The following is an 18,560-nucleotide window of genomic DNA, read 5'->3' as shown; positions in this document are numbered from 1 at the left end:
AAGGAAGGATTTTAATACATAACAGAGAAGAAAAAATATATCAGATGAGTATAAATTAATAACAAAAACTAAAAATTATTGTGAATTTATAAGGAAATATATACTTTGTGGTTATTTTATTTCTGTTACAGGCTAAATCCTATTCTTCATGAGTTTAAATCGCAGGAAAGAAATACTTAAAGAACAATGAATGAAAAAGGACTAATTTATAAAGCATTTCTGTGTGACCTAGTGATTTCAATAATAGTGACATAATGTTGTAATAGTGAATGTATAAGCGAATGCTGTTTATACAAAGAAATTTTATTACAAAATAATAATAATGTAGGATAATGTTTTGATTCCTATTATTATAAATTAAAGCTAGTTCAATTAAAATTTATTATTTTAATTTCTTCCTTAACCACACACAAATTCTATATGTAAATAGTAATTATATATTCTTGTAGGACCTATCTTTAAGATACTCTAACTAAATTGCAACTATTTTAAATCTGCGCAGGTCATAACTATTACTTCAATGATTTTTATTATTCAATGTGAGACAAATTGTGTAAAATTTCTGCTAATTTCTTATTGATCCGTCACATGCTTCCTCATCTCGTATGACGTTTATTTGCCTTGATTGTTCCTTCTTCTTCTAGTTTTCAACACATAGACCAATAATTCTCTAGATATTTTCAAATATGATCAGACATATATATATGCTTATTCTGCTGTCTAATTGCTTCTATAATAATTAGGATGATTGGTAAACTACTGCTGTACTAAGTTTGTAGAATGTACACTGGACTTATTGTATTTAAATATGTTTGGCACCTCATCCACATGATATCTTTTCCTTCCATTTGAGAGGATATTGTCGACCAATAAGTTTATATATACTGCTGAGTTCATCTTGTATTCAGCTTTAAATTATATTTTCCAGCTACATATTTGAATATCCATTCCCAATATGCAATACTTATTTTATTATTCCTATTTGTTCATGAGACTTATCTGTCCTAAAACCTTAATTTATACAGTCGCTATGAGTATATCCTATCATTCTCAGATGATTGATATATCTCTCTATCATTCCTGACAACATTATAATAAAAGTAAGGAAATAAGAGTATTCTATATTCAAAATGTATATTCAAACACGTTGCTGGAAAACTACTTGAAGCTAAAAAATAAGATGCACTCAGTAATAGACACATAACTTTCATGGAATTTTATCTATCCAAGTATTATGAGAACATATCTCACAAAAGAGAGGCCCAATTTAAATAGCATCATTCAAACGCCCATTTTCCAAACTTAATAAGACAATGTTTCAACAATCATTCCAATATTTATAAAACTAATTACAAATCAGCATAATCGTCTTATCTGCGTGTATTTAAAAATGATAATAAAATTTTTGTTATGTGCTGAAAACTAGAAGAAGAAGGAACAATCAAGACAAATAAATGTCATACGAGATGAGGAAGCATGTGACAGATCAATAAGAAATTAGCAGAAATTTTACACAATTTGTCTCACATTGAATAATAAAAATCATTGAAGTAAATAGTTATGACCTGCAGATTTAAAATAGTTGCAATTTTGTTAGAGTTGTTTAAAGATAGGTTCTACAAGAATATGTAATTACTATTTACATATAGAATTTGTGTGTGGTTAAGGATGAAATTAAAATAATAAATTTTAATTGAACTAGCTTTAATTTATAATAATAGGAATCAAAACATTATCCTAAATTATTATTACTTTGTAATAAAATTTCTTTGTATACACAGCATTCGCTTAATACATTCACTATTACAACATTATGTCACAATTATTGAAATCACTGGGTCACACAGAAATGCTTTATAAATTAGTCCTTTTTCATTCATTGTTCTTTAAGTATTTCTTTCCTGCGATTTAAACTCATGAAGAATAGGATTTAGCCTGTAACAGAAATAAAATAACTACAAAGTCTATATTTCCTTATAAATTCACAATAATTTTCAGTTTTTGTTATTAATTTATACTCATCTGATATATTTTTTCTTCTCTGTTATGTATTAAAATCCTTCCCTTTTTTCCGCAATCATTTTCCGAAAATATTATTTTTGTTTACGATCCAAAATTGAGGGTTAATCGCGCAATTTGACAGCTACGGACAAACTCCCTAGAAATCCCTCCGCCCCTCAGATTCCTATATCCCCTCGCCTGACGCAAGATTTCTGCACCCAACTGTACTTCATCCTCCTCCTCTATTTGCCCTTCTTCATCACTATCAATTAAACGTTCCAATATTATCTCCAAATCTCTGTCAATTTCGTCTAAGATATTTATAATGTTTACATCCATACAACATTCACACATTATATTACTTCCACCAGTAGTAGTACTAGACAGGACTTGGATGAAGTGTAGGTGAGGGGAGGTGAAGAGAAGTGAGGGGGTTATTCCAAATAAGGTTCGATCCATATATGGTCATGTCCAAATATGGTTCGTGTCCAGTTTTGGGGGTGTCCCCCCACTGGCCCCGCCCTTTTTTTAAAAAATAAGGCTCAGCCCACCACCACCGCCACCCCTTTTTTAAACCCCGTGAGTTTGTGTGTGTTTTTCCCGCCTCCGAGGGGGGTAGTATGAGGGTGTAAGAGGGTACGCCTGGATGCGCGCCTGGATGCGCGCCGCCGACAAGGCCCCGGCCCCGTCGGCAAGGCAGTGAGTATCTTTATCAACATGAAAAAGTATTATGTGTATTGGCATGCACAGTAGCATCACTAATAACGTGTGTGTGTGTGTGTGTGTGACTCATCAATTTTTTCGTTGCAACGTGAACAGGACGGTATACCCTAAATTCACCGAAACAGTTTTTAAAATGCGCATCCCTTCTTAGAAACTGGTGAATATGGTCAATGTCACGTAATTTCTTTGCGCAGATAGGTATATTCTGGTATACTCTATAGTCTAAAAGTGATTTCAAAAATAAAGTTGTACATATGTTTATTATTTAACCTCGAAGCAATGACAGATTATCTAATTACTTTAATTCTTAGTCATTCCAATATAAAAAGTTGCAAATATGTAGAAATTATATGTTATGAAAGAGAAATTGTATAAAGATTTGGAGAAGAGGTGTGGAAGGAGATACAATTAGATAAGTAATTAAAATAAAGAAAAAATGAATAAGTAGATTGTTTTAAATTAATTACTCGAGTGCTTTGTGGAATATTTATTTATTTTACAGATGCCACTTATTGCTCAAAACCTTCAGTGATACTAATATTTGAAATGGTGTTTATTGAAAATACTGTTAGGCTGCTTACACATTTTACACTTGTCAACATGATGAGGATCCTGCAGTTAATATGGCCTTGTAGATTAATACGGATAATGATTAATATTTTGGAACTATTCCCGAATTAATTTTGAAAATTATTGAATATGAAATTTGTGTCATGATGATATTTATTGGTTCGAGCACTGAATGCTACGCATGTCCATTGGAGGTACATTTAAATTGATTCAACCACGCAGTTATTGATGAGAAACCCTACCGTAATATTATGCACCCTAATTTCAATAGATACAATAATTAATTAAGCTTGTAGTCTTTGAGAGAGAGAGAGAGAGAGAGAGAGAGAGAGAGAGAGAAATATATCTTCGAATAATGTACTAATGCTTAAAAAGTTAGGCCGTCTTATAATATTAGGGAATTTTAAAAAACTTAAGACATAACTGGTTACTAATATTAACATGAATATATGCAACAATTATTGGCCACATATGGTCATATTACTAGATACGTTGGTCATGAAATATAATAATCTTTTTTTTTTACAGATCATAAGATTCTCAAAAATTTGTGGACTAGGAAGTTAATGGACAAAGGAATATATGACAGAAGCTATGAAACCAGTGCAGTCTGTATCAAGCTATAATAGTTTATTGAGCTCGTATTAAATTCTAAATTCATATGTGTGATTAAGGTCGTTGCATACCTCCCAGTATATGAACAAAATTATTCATGTGTCGGCTGTGGATATAAAATGGAGGCAATGGAGCATAAAGCTGAGCTTGACCACAGTATTATCCACCTATCAAAAATTGGCTATCTATTTACATTTAAGATTATTCGATCAACAGTAGTATTGTGAGAAAGTGTTAAAAATTAATTATTGCATAAGGACCTACTTGATATGTATTATTTGAACCTTTTTACCTGCTAGGTAAAAAGGGAAAATATAATTTCAATTCATGAATAACGTAAGCCATATTTTAATACCAATTTTTGCACTTTATTAAAAACAAATTAATTATTTTTAAATGCTTCAAATATAATTTACATATGTATGTTCATACACAAAAAATTTCTAATAGCTTATAGAATATATTCGTTTACTGAATGATTTGTTTCGAACGTTATTGTTTCTTCCTTCTTAAATGGTCTTATATTTTAGCATATTCGTCTTTTTAATTGGTCCTTTACCAATAATTAATGTCTTCGGAATACATCTTAGATCATCTAAAAGATATTGTAGAACAGTTAGTAAATATGTGCATTTTTTTTTCCAACCAGAGATTTCTATAAATTGAAGTTTGTGTGTATTAGATAATAAAGGCACTGAAAGATTTAAAAGAGAACGTTTTCTATCTTCAAATGAATCTGTCTCTAATATATTTCCAAGTTCTTCGTGGAGGATTTGTGCATATAACTTCTATTTCTTATGTATTTATCCACACTCAGTCTTAAGAAATTTAAATATTGTGAAAGAAATATCCTTTGGTTATCAAAAATTGGCCTCTTTTTTCCATATCTTTGTACTTCATCTATCAGGATGCATTTTAGGATTTGCAGTACTTAAAATATTGCTTCTAATGGAAACCCTGCTTTTCCTATTGCCTTTTCTCATCTAGTGCAAGATTCTATCTGAAGAAGTATAATTATTTTGTGAATAATTACCTTTAGTATATTTTAAGTTCTTTAAAAATTTGCGGAAGTATTTGTTGGTGTAAATTAGGAGCAATTGAAATTGTTCGATATCCTTCTTTTCGTTTTGGCAATTTAAATGTTTATTTGTGTTAACAAAATTATTTATAACTTCATTTTGAAGTTTATCTAAGATTGTAAATTTGGTTTTATTTTTGGGAATGTTATTTACTGCTTGTTGTAATTGAATATGACTTAATTTCACTAAATTCATAAGAGCCCCTGCAAATCAAGAAATGTTATTAATATTTTTCAAATAAATTTATAAAAGATATACTCACGTAAAAATTGATAAAGCGGTGGTTTAGATCCTACTCTTTCTTTCAAACTGCGATGGTATCTTTCAATATAATTGTTTGTTCTTCTTTCACTTTTAAAAACACTAAACCGTTCTGGTGTTATTTTCCTTATCCAAAAGCATTCAACATAAATTAATAATGGTTTAAATAAATCATATGCTTCAAACAATGAACATTCTCTTTTTATATTCTTAAAAGTCTGTATTGCGATTAGAGGCGGTAAAAGAGGTAAATTATATATTTTTCTCAAAATCATGTTACCTTTAATATTAATGTTCAATGGCAATCTTTTCAATAACGTATAAATTTTTAATTGTCTTACATGTTTTTTAATACTCTAGATAAATATTATACCAATGTAAATAATTTGCAATCAATTGTGAGACAAAGAATATTTAAATTAACAACACATTCTTACGTAAACAAAATGAAAGTAACAGCCTTTTATTTCGGATTTGGTGAATATAAATTTAACAGCATTTTGCAAAGCTTGTTCGTAATCCGTCATTACAACTTTTGGTTGTAGTTTCTTTGTTATCTTATCAGTTATAAATTGTAACATTTTAATATAAATTTTCTCTGTTTTTCTGTTTAAAAATATCCAAATAAATGGAACAGCCTAAATAAAATAGCAGTATATTTAATATTATCATACTAAAAGGGGAAGGATAAGGAAATTTTATATTAAGAACATACCCTTTCATTTTTTTCACCCATAATTGTAAGTAATTGATGGGCATCATTAATTGGTGGTACAGTATTAAATGTTCCGTCAATATATATATAATTAAAATGCTCCGCTTCTTTACAAAGCCGTTTTTCATAAAAAAATACAAATATATAATCCTCATCTTGTAAAGTTAATGTTCTTAACTTCGTTATTATTCCATTTACACGAAACTGGAAGAAAGATTTATATTCCCGTTTGTTAAAAATGCTGTCAATTTCTATTAACTCATCCACTGGTGGAGGAAAACTTTTTTTTCGCCAATATTCCGCAGTTTTTTTAATTTTATTGAATGATAAAAGCGTTGCCGCTTTCTCGTTTCTAGAAAAATATTTATAATAGATGGCATTGTCCTGATAAAAACGATAAAATATTCTTACTTCATAGAGCAGAAATCATATGCTTGTTTAGTTGTACAAGCCAATTCGATAATCGTTCTTTTAATATCCTTTCTAAATTTTGATACAATTGCATAATTTCTATCTATGTTATGATTATGCATTTTCCCTGTGCGAAAACTGCCATTTATAATTTTAGCAGTACCTTTACAAGTTCTTTTCGAGCATTGTAAATATCTGTTATAACTTTTTTATTCAAATTTTTTGTAAATTATTTACATAAATGTGTAAGTATTATACTTACATAGTAATACTGCCATTTAATGATCGATATTCATTGTTTTTGTGGTAAATAAATCCATCTTTATATTATACATTTGGAAAAAAATAATTTTTCACCATACTTACAGACTTTTCTTTTGAATAAATAAAGCAAGTTGAAACGCAAAATAATAAATGATATACAAGCTTGATGCGCATATTTTTTTATTGACATTAATTTGTGAAGGAAACTTCTCTCTATACATGTACTTTATGATATTTTTTTAAATATAAAAAGCTATAGTCATTTGATTTATAACAATTTAATGAGGAATATTTTCATACAAGTCCTTTTGCAATTTTATCTCAATATAACCAGATTTTGTTAATGCTACAAAATAGAAGAATCTGCTAAAAAAATAGTTATTAAATAATTGTGATTATATAATGAGAATAATAATTCAAAAATTTGTTGAAATTGCAAGCTATTAAATCATTGTTATTGAAGAGCTTATGCCAGTAGAATATATGCTACGAATATATTTAATATGAAACTTACATATTGGCGGTAACATATATTCCTCTAAAATCAACCTTTTACGAAAATCAAATATCTTCGCTTAATTCAAAAGAAGATGGTTTAGGTACATATTCTAACATATTTTATACTATATAAAGAGGCCAATTTCTGATAACCAAAGGATATTTCTTTCACAATATTTAAATTTCTTAAGACTGAGTGTGGATAAATACATAAGAAATAGAAGTTATATGCACAAATCCTCCACGAAGAACTTGGAAATATATTAGAGACAGATTCATTTGAAGATAGAAAACGTTCTCTTTTAAATCTTTCAGTCCCTTTATTATCTAATACACACAAACTTCAATTTATAGAAATCTCTGGTTGGAAAAAAAAATGCACATATTTACTAACTGTTCTACAATATCTTTTAGATGATCTAAGATGTATTCCGAAGACATTAATTATTGGTAAAGGACCAATTAAAAAGACGAATATGCTAAAATATAAGACCATTTAAGAAGGAAGAAACAATAACGTTCGAAACAAATCATTCAGTAAACGAATATATTCTATAAGCTATTAGAAATTTTTTGTGTATGAACATACATATGTAAATTATATTTGAAGCATTTAAAAATAATTAATTTGTTTTTAATAAAGTGCAAAAATTGGTATTAAAATATGGCTTACGTTATTCATGAATTGAAATTATATTTTCCCTTTTTACCTAGCAGGTAAAAAGGTTCAAATAATACATATCAAGTAGGTCCTTATGCAATAATTAATTTTTAACACTTTCTCACAATACTACTGTTGATCGAATAATCTTAAATGTAAATAGATAGCCAATTTTTGATAGGTGGATAATACTGTGGTCAAGCTCAGCTTTATGCTCCATTGCCTCCATTTTATATCCACAGCCGACACATGAATAATTTTGTTCATATACTGGGAGGTATGCAACGACCTTAATCACACATATGAATTTAGAATTTAATACGAGCTCAATAAACTATTATAGCTTGATACAGACTGCACTGGTTTCATAGCTTCTGTCATATATTCCTTTGTCCATTAACTTCCTAGTCCACAAATTTTTGAGAATCTTATGATCTGTAAAAAAAAAAGATTATTATATTTCATGACCAACGTATCTAGTAATATGACCATATGTGGCCAATAATTGTTGCATATATTCATGTTAATATTAGTAACCAGTTATGTCTTAAGTTTTTTAAAATTCCCTAATATTATAAGACGGCCTAACTTTTTAAGCATTAGTACATTATTCGAAGATATATTTCTCTCTCTCTCTCTCTCTCAAAGACTACAAGCTTAATTAATTATTGTATCTATTGAAATTAGGGTGCATAATATTACGGTAGGGTTTCTCATCAATAACCGCGTGGTTGAATCAATTTAAATGTACCTCCAATGGAGATGCGTAGCATTCAGTCCTCGAACCAATAAATATCATCATGACACAAATTTCATATTCAATAATTTTCAAAATTAATTCGGGAATAGTTCCAAAATATTAATCATTATCCGTATTAATCTACAAGGCCATATTAACTGCAGGATCCTCATCATGTTGACAAGTGTAAAATGTGTAAGCAGCCTAACAGTATTTTCAATAAACACCATTTCAAATATTAGTATCACTGAAGGTTTTGAGCAATAAGTGGCATCTGTAAAATAAATAAATATTCCACAAAGCACTCGAGTAATTAATTTAAAACAATCTACTTATTCATTTTTTCTTTATTTTAATTACTTATCTAATTGTATCTCCTTCCACACCTCTTCTCCAAATCTTTATACAATTTCTCTTTCATAACATATAATTTCTACATATTTGCAACTTTTTATATTGGAATGACTAAGAATTAAAGTAATTAGATAATCTGTCATTGCTTCGAGGTTAAATAATATAAACATATGTACAACTTTATTCTTGAAATCACTTTTAGACTATAGAGTATACCAGAATATACCTATCTGCGCAAAGAAATTACGTGACATTGACCATATTCACCAGTTGCTAAGAAGGGATGCGCATTTTAAAAACTGTTTCGGTGAATTTAGGGTATACCAACAGGACACGTGTCTCATGAAAAAAAATTTTGGTAACTTTTTTGCTGTCTCTCTCTCTCTCTCTCCCCCCACTGTAAGAGAACATAATTGTCTGCACGAGCAAATTTCGATGAGTTGTGCGTGTGTATATGTGAGCGCAAATGCATGCATGAATGAATAATGTAATCGCTTATGCATCAAAATGCATTTGCTGATGCATCGATACACAAACTTCAAAAACTTCTTATATGGAATAATGTATTCATTGAGTCGTCAGCGTATGAACTTCCATCCGCTAATAAAGTCTAATTGGTTAGACGTTGATGCAATTTTATCGTCGGCACGTGTAGAAAAAGAACTATATTTAACTGAATGAGGTCTAACAAAGTCTACTTTATCAATATCAATAACTTATATCACCATTGTGTTAGGTTTTTGAACATTTTTAAACGTCTCTCCCTACAAATTCGTGATTATTATATTTTAATGTTAAAGAGCTTCAAAAGGGTGTGTGTATATAAGTGAAGCTTTCTACGAGAGTAATGAAGTTATTGTTCTGTCAACCATCACGACAGTTTGGTCTTCAGCGAAAAAAGTTTTTATTTAATCATAAAATTTAATGTCTGAGTGTGTAAAAAAAATGGATAAGCTACAAATAATAAATCAAGACATAAATGCTCCTGTTAAGTATTTATCTATAATTAATATAAAACAATAAAATTAAAAAAATTGTATAAAGTTTCAAAAATTAAAAAAGTTAACACAACTTATGGATTGAGAAGAGTTATAGAAATAGATTCAAAATGGAGTATGTTTTTAACTGGATCTATTAGTTCTAAAATTATTGATATATCTGACAAATTTTTTTATCTTGAGAATCTGAGGAAAAATTCGAATCTTTATATAAAATTGTATGATGCAGATAAATTTGTTTTTGAAAGAAGAATTGTAGATGAATGTGAAAAAAAAAGAAAAAGGAAAAACGAGTATGGATGAATGTGAAAAAAAATCAATCAATAAAGGCAAAAAGTAAGTTAACAATATTTTTTTTTGATTATCAAGAATTTATATATTGTCTTTTTCTAATTATACAATATTTTATTATAGAAGGAAACTCTACAGTAAAGAAGATGAAGAAGAGGAAGAAGGAGAAGATTTGCAGGAGGAAAAGGATGAGGAGGAGGAGGAAGAGGAGGTGATTGAATTGAAAGATTCATCGGAATAGTGCATTGATTATTCATTTTATAGAAAAACTTATACGCTTTCTATGTATTAATTGCAAATTCTCGTAGATGTGAGTTGTATAAAAGCTACAGACCAGTCTCATTTGTTTTAAGCTTAGAGAGTAACACACTATCTGGTTTACAATATACAGATTTTTGAATAAGAAGAGAAAAGAGAACAGAAAAAATAAGAATTTTAATAACAGTATCAGTAAAGTGTTTTTATTGTTGTTGTGCTGAAAAAAAATTCGAAGAATATTAAAAATGTACGTTGATTTTCAAGGATTCAGATTAGCAGATAAATCATTTATAATTAAGGAGTTTGCTATTTTGGATAAAAATAAAGTGGGATGTTATGTATTTTCACCTCCTTTTCTATTTAATAGTTTGAGTGCTGAAGAGAAAAAAACAACTAGATGGTTAACAAAAAACCATCATGGTTTTAATTGGTCTGACGGATACATTGATTATAAATGCCATAAAAATATAATAACCAAGTATATCAAATAAAACAGTGGAGTTGATGTTTATGTGAAAGGATCTGAAAAACTTACTTATTTAAAACACATTGTAAGTAATGTAAACGTTTATGATCTAGACGATTATAAGGATTACCGAGTGAAAGATTATATCGAAAAAAATCTACCACAATGTATAACTCATTCTGGTATTTGTGCTTTAAGAAATGTATATTTGTTTAAACAAAAGCATAATTAAAATTTTGTATATATATATATATATATATATATATATATATGTTGTAATTATCATAATAAATACTAAATAACTTAGTGTTAAAAAAAATAATAATTTTTTCCTTTACAACGTGTATAAAGGATATTGTTCTTTCTCATTTACATTTTTACTCATAGATATAAATATACAAGATGTAGTAGACTTAACTGAAATCATGAGTATTTACTTTTTTTCTATCACTTAACAACCTTCAACTTCTTTATTCATGCTTGTTTAGACAGTAATTTAATAAGATGTAATAGACTTATTTGGAGTCAATGAGTTACTGTATTTAATTTTAATTTTTTTCTGGCACGTATATAGAAGATAATAGTTTGTCAATTAACAATTTTTTCTTTTCCTATCAACACGTGTCTCTACAGATTTTGTTTGTTTGTTTTTTTGGAGTCAATGATTTAATGAATTCAAATTTTAATTTTATTCTGGCACGTGTATAGAAGATAATAGTTTGTTAATTAACATTTTCCTTTTTTCTATCAACACGTGTGTATCTCTACAGATTTTTGTAGAGGGGACTCACCGTATAAAACAAGATGTTTGGTAGATTCGATAGCTTAGTTTTGCTTCACGCAACCAGTTTACATTTTAACAAGTGATAGTACATTTTCAACGAAAATGCAGTGCGGATACATTATGTTCTTACTTGCTGGATTAATTTCAATTATAATAAACAAAAGTAGTCAATATGATAAGTTTATGATAAATTTTTTGATAAAGTATGGATATGTTAATAAAATTAATAATGGTTCTAAAGCGGATAATTAAATTGGATGAAGTATACCAATGAAGAAATAGAAAATGGTATGACGTTATTTAAACAATATTATAATTTAGCGTTTGATAGTTCATATAATGAAATAATTAAATCTATGAAAGAAGAAAGATGTGGTGTAAAAGACGATGTTTTGGATCTTAATCAAGAACAATTGAAATGGAATAAAAAGAAATTATATTGGCATTTTATTGTGGGATTACCAGAACAAATTGCTACTACTGTTGAAGTATTTAAAATATGGAGTAATATGACAGGTTTAGAATTTAATCATACTAATGAAAAACAATATGCTGATATAGTTATATCGTTTGAATATGATAATCACTATAATAAATTAGAACCAAACATTAAATGTTCTGGTCATTTAGCAGACAATGTTCTAGGACATGCTTTTCTCCCCGATAAAGATAATAGTCCTAGAGAAATTCATTTACGAAGACGCATAAACTGGTTTTATGGTTTAGGGGATATACCAGAAGAGAAATCTAGTCTTTTTTATGTTTTAATGCATGAAATTAATCATACATTAGGGCTTTCTCATAATCATGAGGGTACACTAATGCATCCTACTTATTTATTTTTTAAAAATACTAATGATAACTTATTTAATAATATTGACATATTAGATATAAAAAGTTTATACAATATTGAAAATAATGATAATGACAATCAAGAAATTGATAAAAATAAAATTTCTACTGCTATTGCTCCTTCTGTTAGCACCACTAAACCAACTACTATTGCTCCTCCTGCTATAACAGCTAAACCAGCTACTAGAGGAATTAAAAAATCTTATAATCATCTTAAAAATGAAATACCACCAAAATTTGATGATGTATATAAAACATCGTCTAAAGATTTTGTTTATTTAATTACTGATGGTACACTATTCATTATGTACGGAAAATGGTTTTGGCACTTTGAATTTCATAGAATTAAAAAAAAAGATATTATAGAAATGGAAAATTTATTGCAGATTTTTTAACATTTTTACCGAGTAACTTTACTAGAATAACGGCAGTACATGAAATAAGTGTTGGTAAAATAATATTATATTCAGATAATAATATATACATATATTTGATGCTCTTACTAGAGAATTAGATTCAGGATATCCAAGATCATATCAACAATTATTAGGTAATTATGTTAAATATGATGGTGTTAAAGCAGCCGTTTTAACAAATTCTGGAAAAGTGTATATTTTTTATACTCCTAATTATGTGATGGAATTGTCCAGTTGTAAAGTATTAAAACCCAACAAATTCACCACAGTTGAATCAGTCTTTCAAACTGAAATAAATTTTTATCAAAACTTTACGTTGTTCAAATATACAAATAAAAAAAATTTATATAATACAAAATGATATGTATAAAGCCTATGATGAATTCATGGGTATAATTGTAAAGTCAGATAAATTTGATTTATCATTATTTAATATTGAATGTTCAAGTATCACTTTAGGTGAAAAATTAAAAACTCTTATGGTGAGGATGTTAACATTTTATGGAGATGATATCAACCATTATCATAATCTTAAAGGAAATTATTTAAACGATGATGCTAATCATGATTTTAATGATGAATCATATCAAAGTATGAAAGGAGTAATCCTTCGACTCTGGACGTGTTAAGAGATTTAATTCATTTGCCGAAGAGCCAAAGTATAATATTGATCAAATTAAGAAAAATGAATTATAAGATAACAAAAATTTCTTTAAAAAATTAGTCAGTAATCGTTTAATCATCAAGCATGAACGCTGTTCCTCAAGAGTAAGTAAAAAAAATTTTTAAATTGTCTTTTTTATTATTAATTACACATATATTTGTTTAAAGGAAACCGATTCTTATTCTGGGAAGGCGATATCTATAAACTTCAAATGATTATGAATATTTGGAAATTGGTATTAAAATTTCAAATATTCAAAAAGCTACTATATCAATCATCCTTAGTCACATTGCAACAAATGACTTCATTGAATTTTCTGAAGAAACATGGAATGAGGTCTATAATTATCATGAATTTATTTATAAATTTATTAATAATATGCCTACACCAACTCTTCATCTACTTAGTGATGATACATCAATAGAATTGTTGGATAAAATTGATGGAATTGGAAAAAAAGTTAAATTTCATCAAGTAAATATTGTTGTTTATGTATCAAGTAAAATTTGTAAAAATATGTTATCTCTTTATCGTTGTATTAATATTACAACTCAATGGTTACAATTTAATTTGAATATAGTTTTACAAACATTTCAGGATTTTGTAAAAATTGCTCGTTCTGCTAAGTCTAAAAATTGTATTCTTGAATTGATTGAAAAACATACAGTTTTTAACAAATATTCTATTGTACAAAACGAAATTTTATATTTTTATTTAAAACCAATTGTATTATATTCTAGAACAAATTATATGTAAACAATTTTTAAGTGAAAAATGATTTTAGTGTATTTAATAACAATGTTTTATATAAATATTGTAGTATCATAAAATAGTATACGTTATAAACTATGGGATAATTTGTAATAAAACTATTATTTTATAATTAAAAAAAATCTTAATTTATTTATTCATTTTTTTTATAAAATACAAAATATATTCAAAAATTACATTTTTTTTACAATTTTTTATTTAAAATCTCTTTCAGGTACTAGACAATACACATTCTACGAAGATGTTTCCCCTATCCTTAATCTTATTGTTAATAATTTTTTTGTGTAAAATTATAATTTATTATGTAATTTTTCTAACAATATTAGTTAGTGGACTGTATTCAACTATACGATCGTGAAAAATTAAACAATAAGCGCTAGTATTCAAAGGTATATCTTTTTTACATTCAAAATCTATTCTAATGTCAACAGTACCATTTTTAATGGATTCAACTTGACGTGAACAATCAATGACAATTAAAGGCGCTATATTCTTGAATTTATTAAGAGTAAATAAATTATCCTCTTGTAATCCGTAATAAACAGATTTAAATTTTGACTACATTAAATATAACAAACTAAAGTTATTTTTATCAAAATCTATGTTTAAGTTGTCGTAAGGATATGATTCAGAGTTAAGATAGAGACGAACATTTAATATATTACAATGATCAAAAATATGAGATTGATTTGATATTTTACCTTTTCGATTTGTTTGTAATGCTAATCAAGAGACACGGTAGTGTCTCGACGGCAATTACATATAAAAGTAGATAATGACATGTCTATACCGCCGAGCACTACCGTGTAACTTATACAGCAAGTTTAGCCGTTCCAATTTGCAAACCAATTTAATTCTATGAATGATCAATTGTCATGATTTAAGTGAAGCTTTACTTAAAATGGTTTTGAAAACCCTTTCATTTGAGCCAACGAACATGAAAATCGGTTCACGCAATCCAGAGATATTATACTCTGTTATCTATATATATGCCGAAATAACATTTTTCTCCTTCCTCATCTCTTTTTCCAGCCAAAATGTATGTCCCGGGATGAAGTTGGCCGCTAAAGAAAGTGACGTCATTTTCACAACGCTTCCAACATAATATACTCAACGACCAAACTATATATTGTAACGAGGTTCTCTCGTTACGTATCAAGATACCGGATTTAATAAAGAAATTAAAGAGAAGCTAACGATTAGTAGTGGTTATTTCAAACCCTACATTACCGACTCGGTGCATAGGTTTCCGAGTGGACAGGAAGTACCGTCTAGGAACATCCCTGTGGACCGTCAGAAGACCGGATGAAAAGACCGGCGCTCCACTTAAAAGTCCAAGCCGACCAAGCGAGCAAGGCAGGGCTGTGCCAAGTAACTTGACGGCTTGAAACGAGGAGAAGTGGGCACAGGGACCCCTGCGAAAAGGCGAATTCTCTAGTCCCCTGACGAGGGGGAAATAAGAGAGTCAGTCGGGCCTGGGACGTCGCGTAAGGCGGACGTACACCACACCGGCTCACCGATGAGTGTGTCCGTGTGCGTGAGGTGAGCTTGCTCCCTACGCAACGAACACACTGTATGCTATCGATGCATAAGGGACCTGTGAAGGTATGGTAGGTTTCTGCTGCATGGCTGGTGCCGCCGCTAAGTCCATGGCAACGCGCATGGCACCGCGGACTTGGGCATTGCGGGGATGCACCACCCTGACAGTCCCCTATGAGAAAAGATCTCGATAATGTTCTCGTCTCCTCACCTCCCCTCACATGTGTGAGTGGGTGGGTGGGAGAGTGTGTCTATTGTCGCGAGGCTCGGGCTACCTGTAAGGGACCCTCCCCTCTCTCCACGACCTAGCACACTGAGCAAACCAGGCTTCCGTACCGTCCTCTATGCACTACCAATCAGCCCATTGGAAAATGCATACGATTGGAATGGCGGGGTAAGACCCCTATGTTAACGCTGGGTTGTTGGTCACCCACACGACCAACTGGCGCCCTGAAAGTACCGAATGTAAGGACGGCCGAAGGTAATAGGAAGATAACTATCACGATCAGCCCATCGTGGTAGAAGAATCCATTACAAATGGCGCCCAACGTGGTTTTATGTAAATTAAATTATTGAGGATTTTAATAATCTAAATAAGCCATGTGTCCGAGCATAAATATCGTCAGTAAAATACTGAAAAACATAGTGCACGTGATTGTCAAGAGAATTTACTCATAGGTAGTAAATTGCTCAATCGGGTTCATGCAGCCCCATGGAACTCGAGCAATCAGTGCAAGATAACGAAAATCATGGTAAATGAGAATCACGGTCGAGAATATAATTTAATATTATACTCGCCGTGTTAAATAGTAATGCTATCGTAAAGGCTCATAGTACAGGCAGGATTCTGCCTAGCGCGTGTTTGTAAACACAGCCAAGCGCTAGCCAAGGACGAGCCGGCTGAAAACAGTCGTCGGTCCTCGCGCACCGGCTGGACTATCAGCCTAGTTACCGCAATGTTGTCAAACTCAATTAGCTAGATAATACTGGTTAATTGAAAATTTGGCAACCTAGGGTATCGCCTAGCGAGCGGTGAGCGAGCCAACAGGAGCTCATTGCCAATCCTTACTTGGGACTGACTACAGCTCCGCTCTCCTCCATGGCCTCACAAGCCCCCCTCATCCTCGCCGACGGCGAAGCCGTCGCCTCCGCGACCCAGCCGCCTCCTGCAGCCCCGCTGCTACCTGCGGCCCTGCCGCCCTCCGCGACACAGTCGCCTCCTGCGGCCCTGCCGCCCTCCGCGACACAGTCACCTCCTGCGACGATGTCGCATCCTGCGGCCCAGCCGCTTCCCCCTGCTCCGCGGGTCCAAGTGACCTTACCACTTTCAGTGGTAAGGCCGCTTACCGTGGGATCGGTGTCGCCTCCGGGCTCACCGATCTCATTCCTCGAGGAGGATTTCGATCCCCTGGAGCTCCTTGTGGTAGACTTCGATCTGCCATCAGAGGTTACCGGAGCGAGCATAGGCTCACTCGATCTCGCAATGGAGGAATAGTTGCTGAACTCCTCCCCGAAATTTCCCAGGGAGAGTCCCAGGACACCTGCACAGGTGACTGAGCTCTCCCAGCAATTTCGAGGAATGAGCACGGCGTCTCGTTCCTCCGAGGAAAGATCGCCGCCAAAGCCTTCCGTGTCTTACACGGAAAAGGATTTGGTGGCGCTCTTCCTCCGGGACCTCGATATCTTTCACCGCGTGGTGAAAGCGGTCGAGGGGGCCTCGCGTCCTGTGACAGGGAAGCCCCCCCAAGCTCCGCCCCGCAAGGGACGTGGTAAGAGGAAGAGACCTTGTCAGGAGACAGAGGTTTCGAAGCCTCAGCCGAAACCTGCATCATACGCAAATGTGGTGTCAGGCAAGGCCAAGAATGCCAAGAAACCTCTGCCGCCGAAGGAGGCAGAGGTTCCGCCGGCGAAAAGGCCAAAGCTGGAAGCCAGCGTGAAGCCTAAGCCGGCGGCCAGCGGTATCGGCAGTTTCAGCGAATGGTTTTGCTGGAACTGCAAAGGCAGGGGACACCGGTTCAGCCAGTGTCCCACACCCATTGTGGAGGACTTCTGCAAGGGGTGTGGCCGTAAGGGGAAGACCCTGCGGACCTGCATCGCCTGCAGTCCGTCGTGGCAGACATGCGGACCGTACGTGGCGCAGGCCGGTACGAACGTACCGTGGGACGTCCTGAAGCGTATGCGGAAGGCGTCCAAACCTAAACCACGGCCTTCGGAGAAGGCAAAGGTGGCAACGCCGAAGGCTTCACAGCCGAAAGCGGGGCCGTCCAAGCCTCCTAAGAAGAAGGCGGCGAAAAAGGAGGTAAGCCTCGATAGAGTTTCACAGCTTGTGGAACCCTAAAGACGCTCCTCCTTAAAGCTATCGATCGGTACCGCATTATTTACCGTATGATATCGTATGATACCGCAAAATCCTTGTGATTTCCTACCCATCCAAAACTCCTTTCCTTATTTTCCTTCCTTCCCAAAACAAATAAACAAAGTTCTCACAAGGAACACAATGGGCAGATTGAGGCTGTAAACAGACTCTCTGCCAAAAAGTTAACGGTGCTGTAATCTAGCGGTCACCAAGAGAGCCACTGATCGATAATCGATACAGGTGCTGACATCTTGCGGTGATCAAGAGAACTAGA

General features: G+C 32.1%; 2 protein-coding genes across 2 annotated transcripts; both read left to right on the top strand.

Annotated features, from left to right (window-relative positions):
• The first annotated feature begins 11,790 nt into the window (after nucleotides 1-11,790).
• Nucleotides 11,791-13,317, top strand: LOC136781288 (interstitial collagenase-like). The gene is made up of 5 exons (XM_066740140.1): nucleotides 11,791-11,920; nucleotides 12,010-12,501; nucleotides 12,577-12,831; nucleotides 12,927-12,989; nucleotides 13,091-13,317. The coding sequence occupies exons 1-5, from the start codon at nucleotides 11,791-11,793 to the stop codon at nucleotides 13,315-13,317; spliced, it is 1,167 nt and encodes a 388-aa protein (XP_066596237.1).
• Nucleotides 13,318-17,029: 3,712 nt separating this feature from the next.
• On the top strand, nucleotides 17,030-18,268 carry LOC136781287 (uncharacterized). Its single transcript, XM_066740139.1, has 2 exons — nucleotides 17,030-17,353; nucleotides 17,426-18,268. The coding sequence occupies exons 1-2, from the start codon at nucleotides 17,030-17,032 to the stop codon at nucleotides 18,266-18,268; spliced, it is 1,167 nt and encodes a 388-aa protein (XP_066596236.1).
• The last annotated feature ends 292 nt before the right edge of the window (nucleotides 18,269-18,560 follow it).

Source organism: Prorops nasuta, unplaced genomic scaffold, assembly GCF_024137725.1.
Source record: "Prorops nasuta isolate Cenicafe-Biocafe unplaced genomic scaffold, Cenicafe_Pnas_1.2 PNAS00022, whole genome shotgun sequence".
In the NCBI taxonomy this organism is placed as follows: domain Eukaryota; kingdom Metazoa; phylum Arthropoda; class Insecta; order Hymenoptera; family Bethylidae; genus Prorops; species Prorops nasuta.
This window is presented reverse-complemented; position numbering and strand designations above follow the sequence as displayed.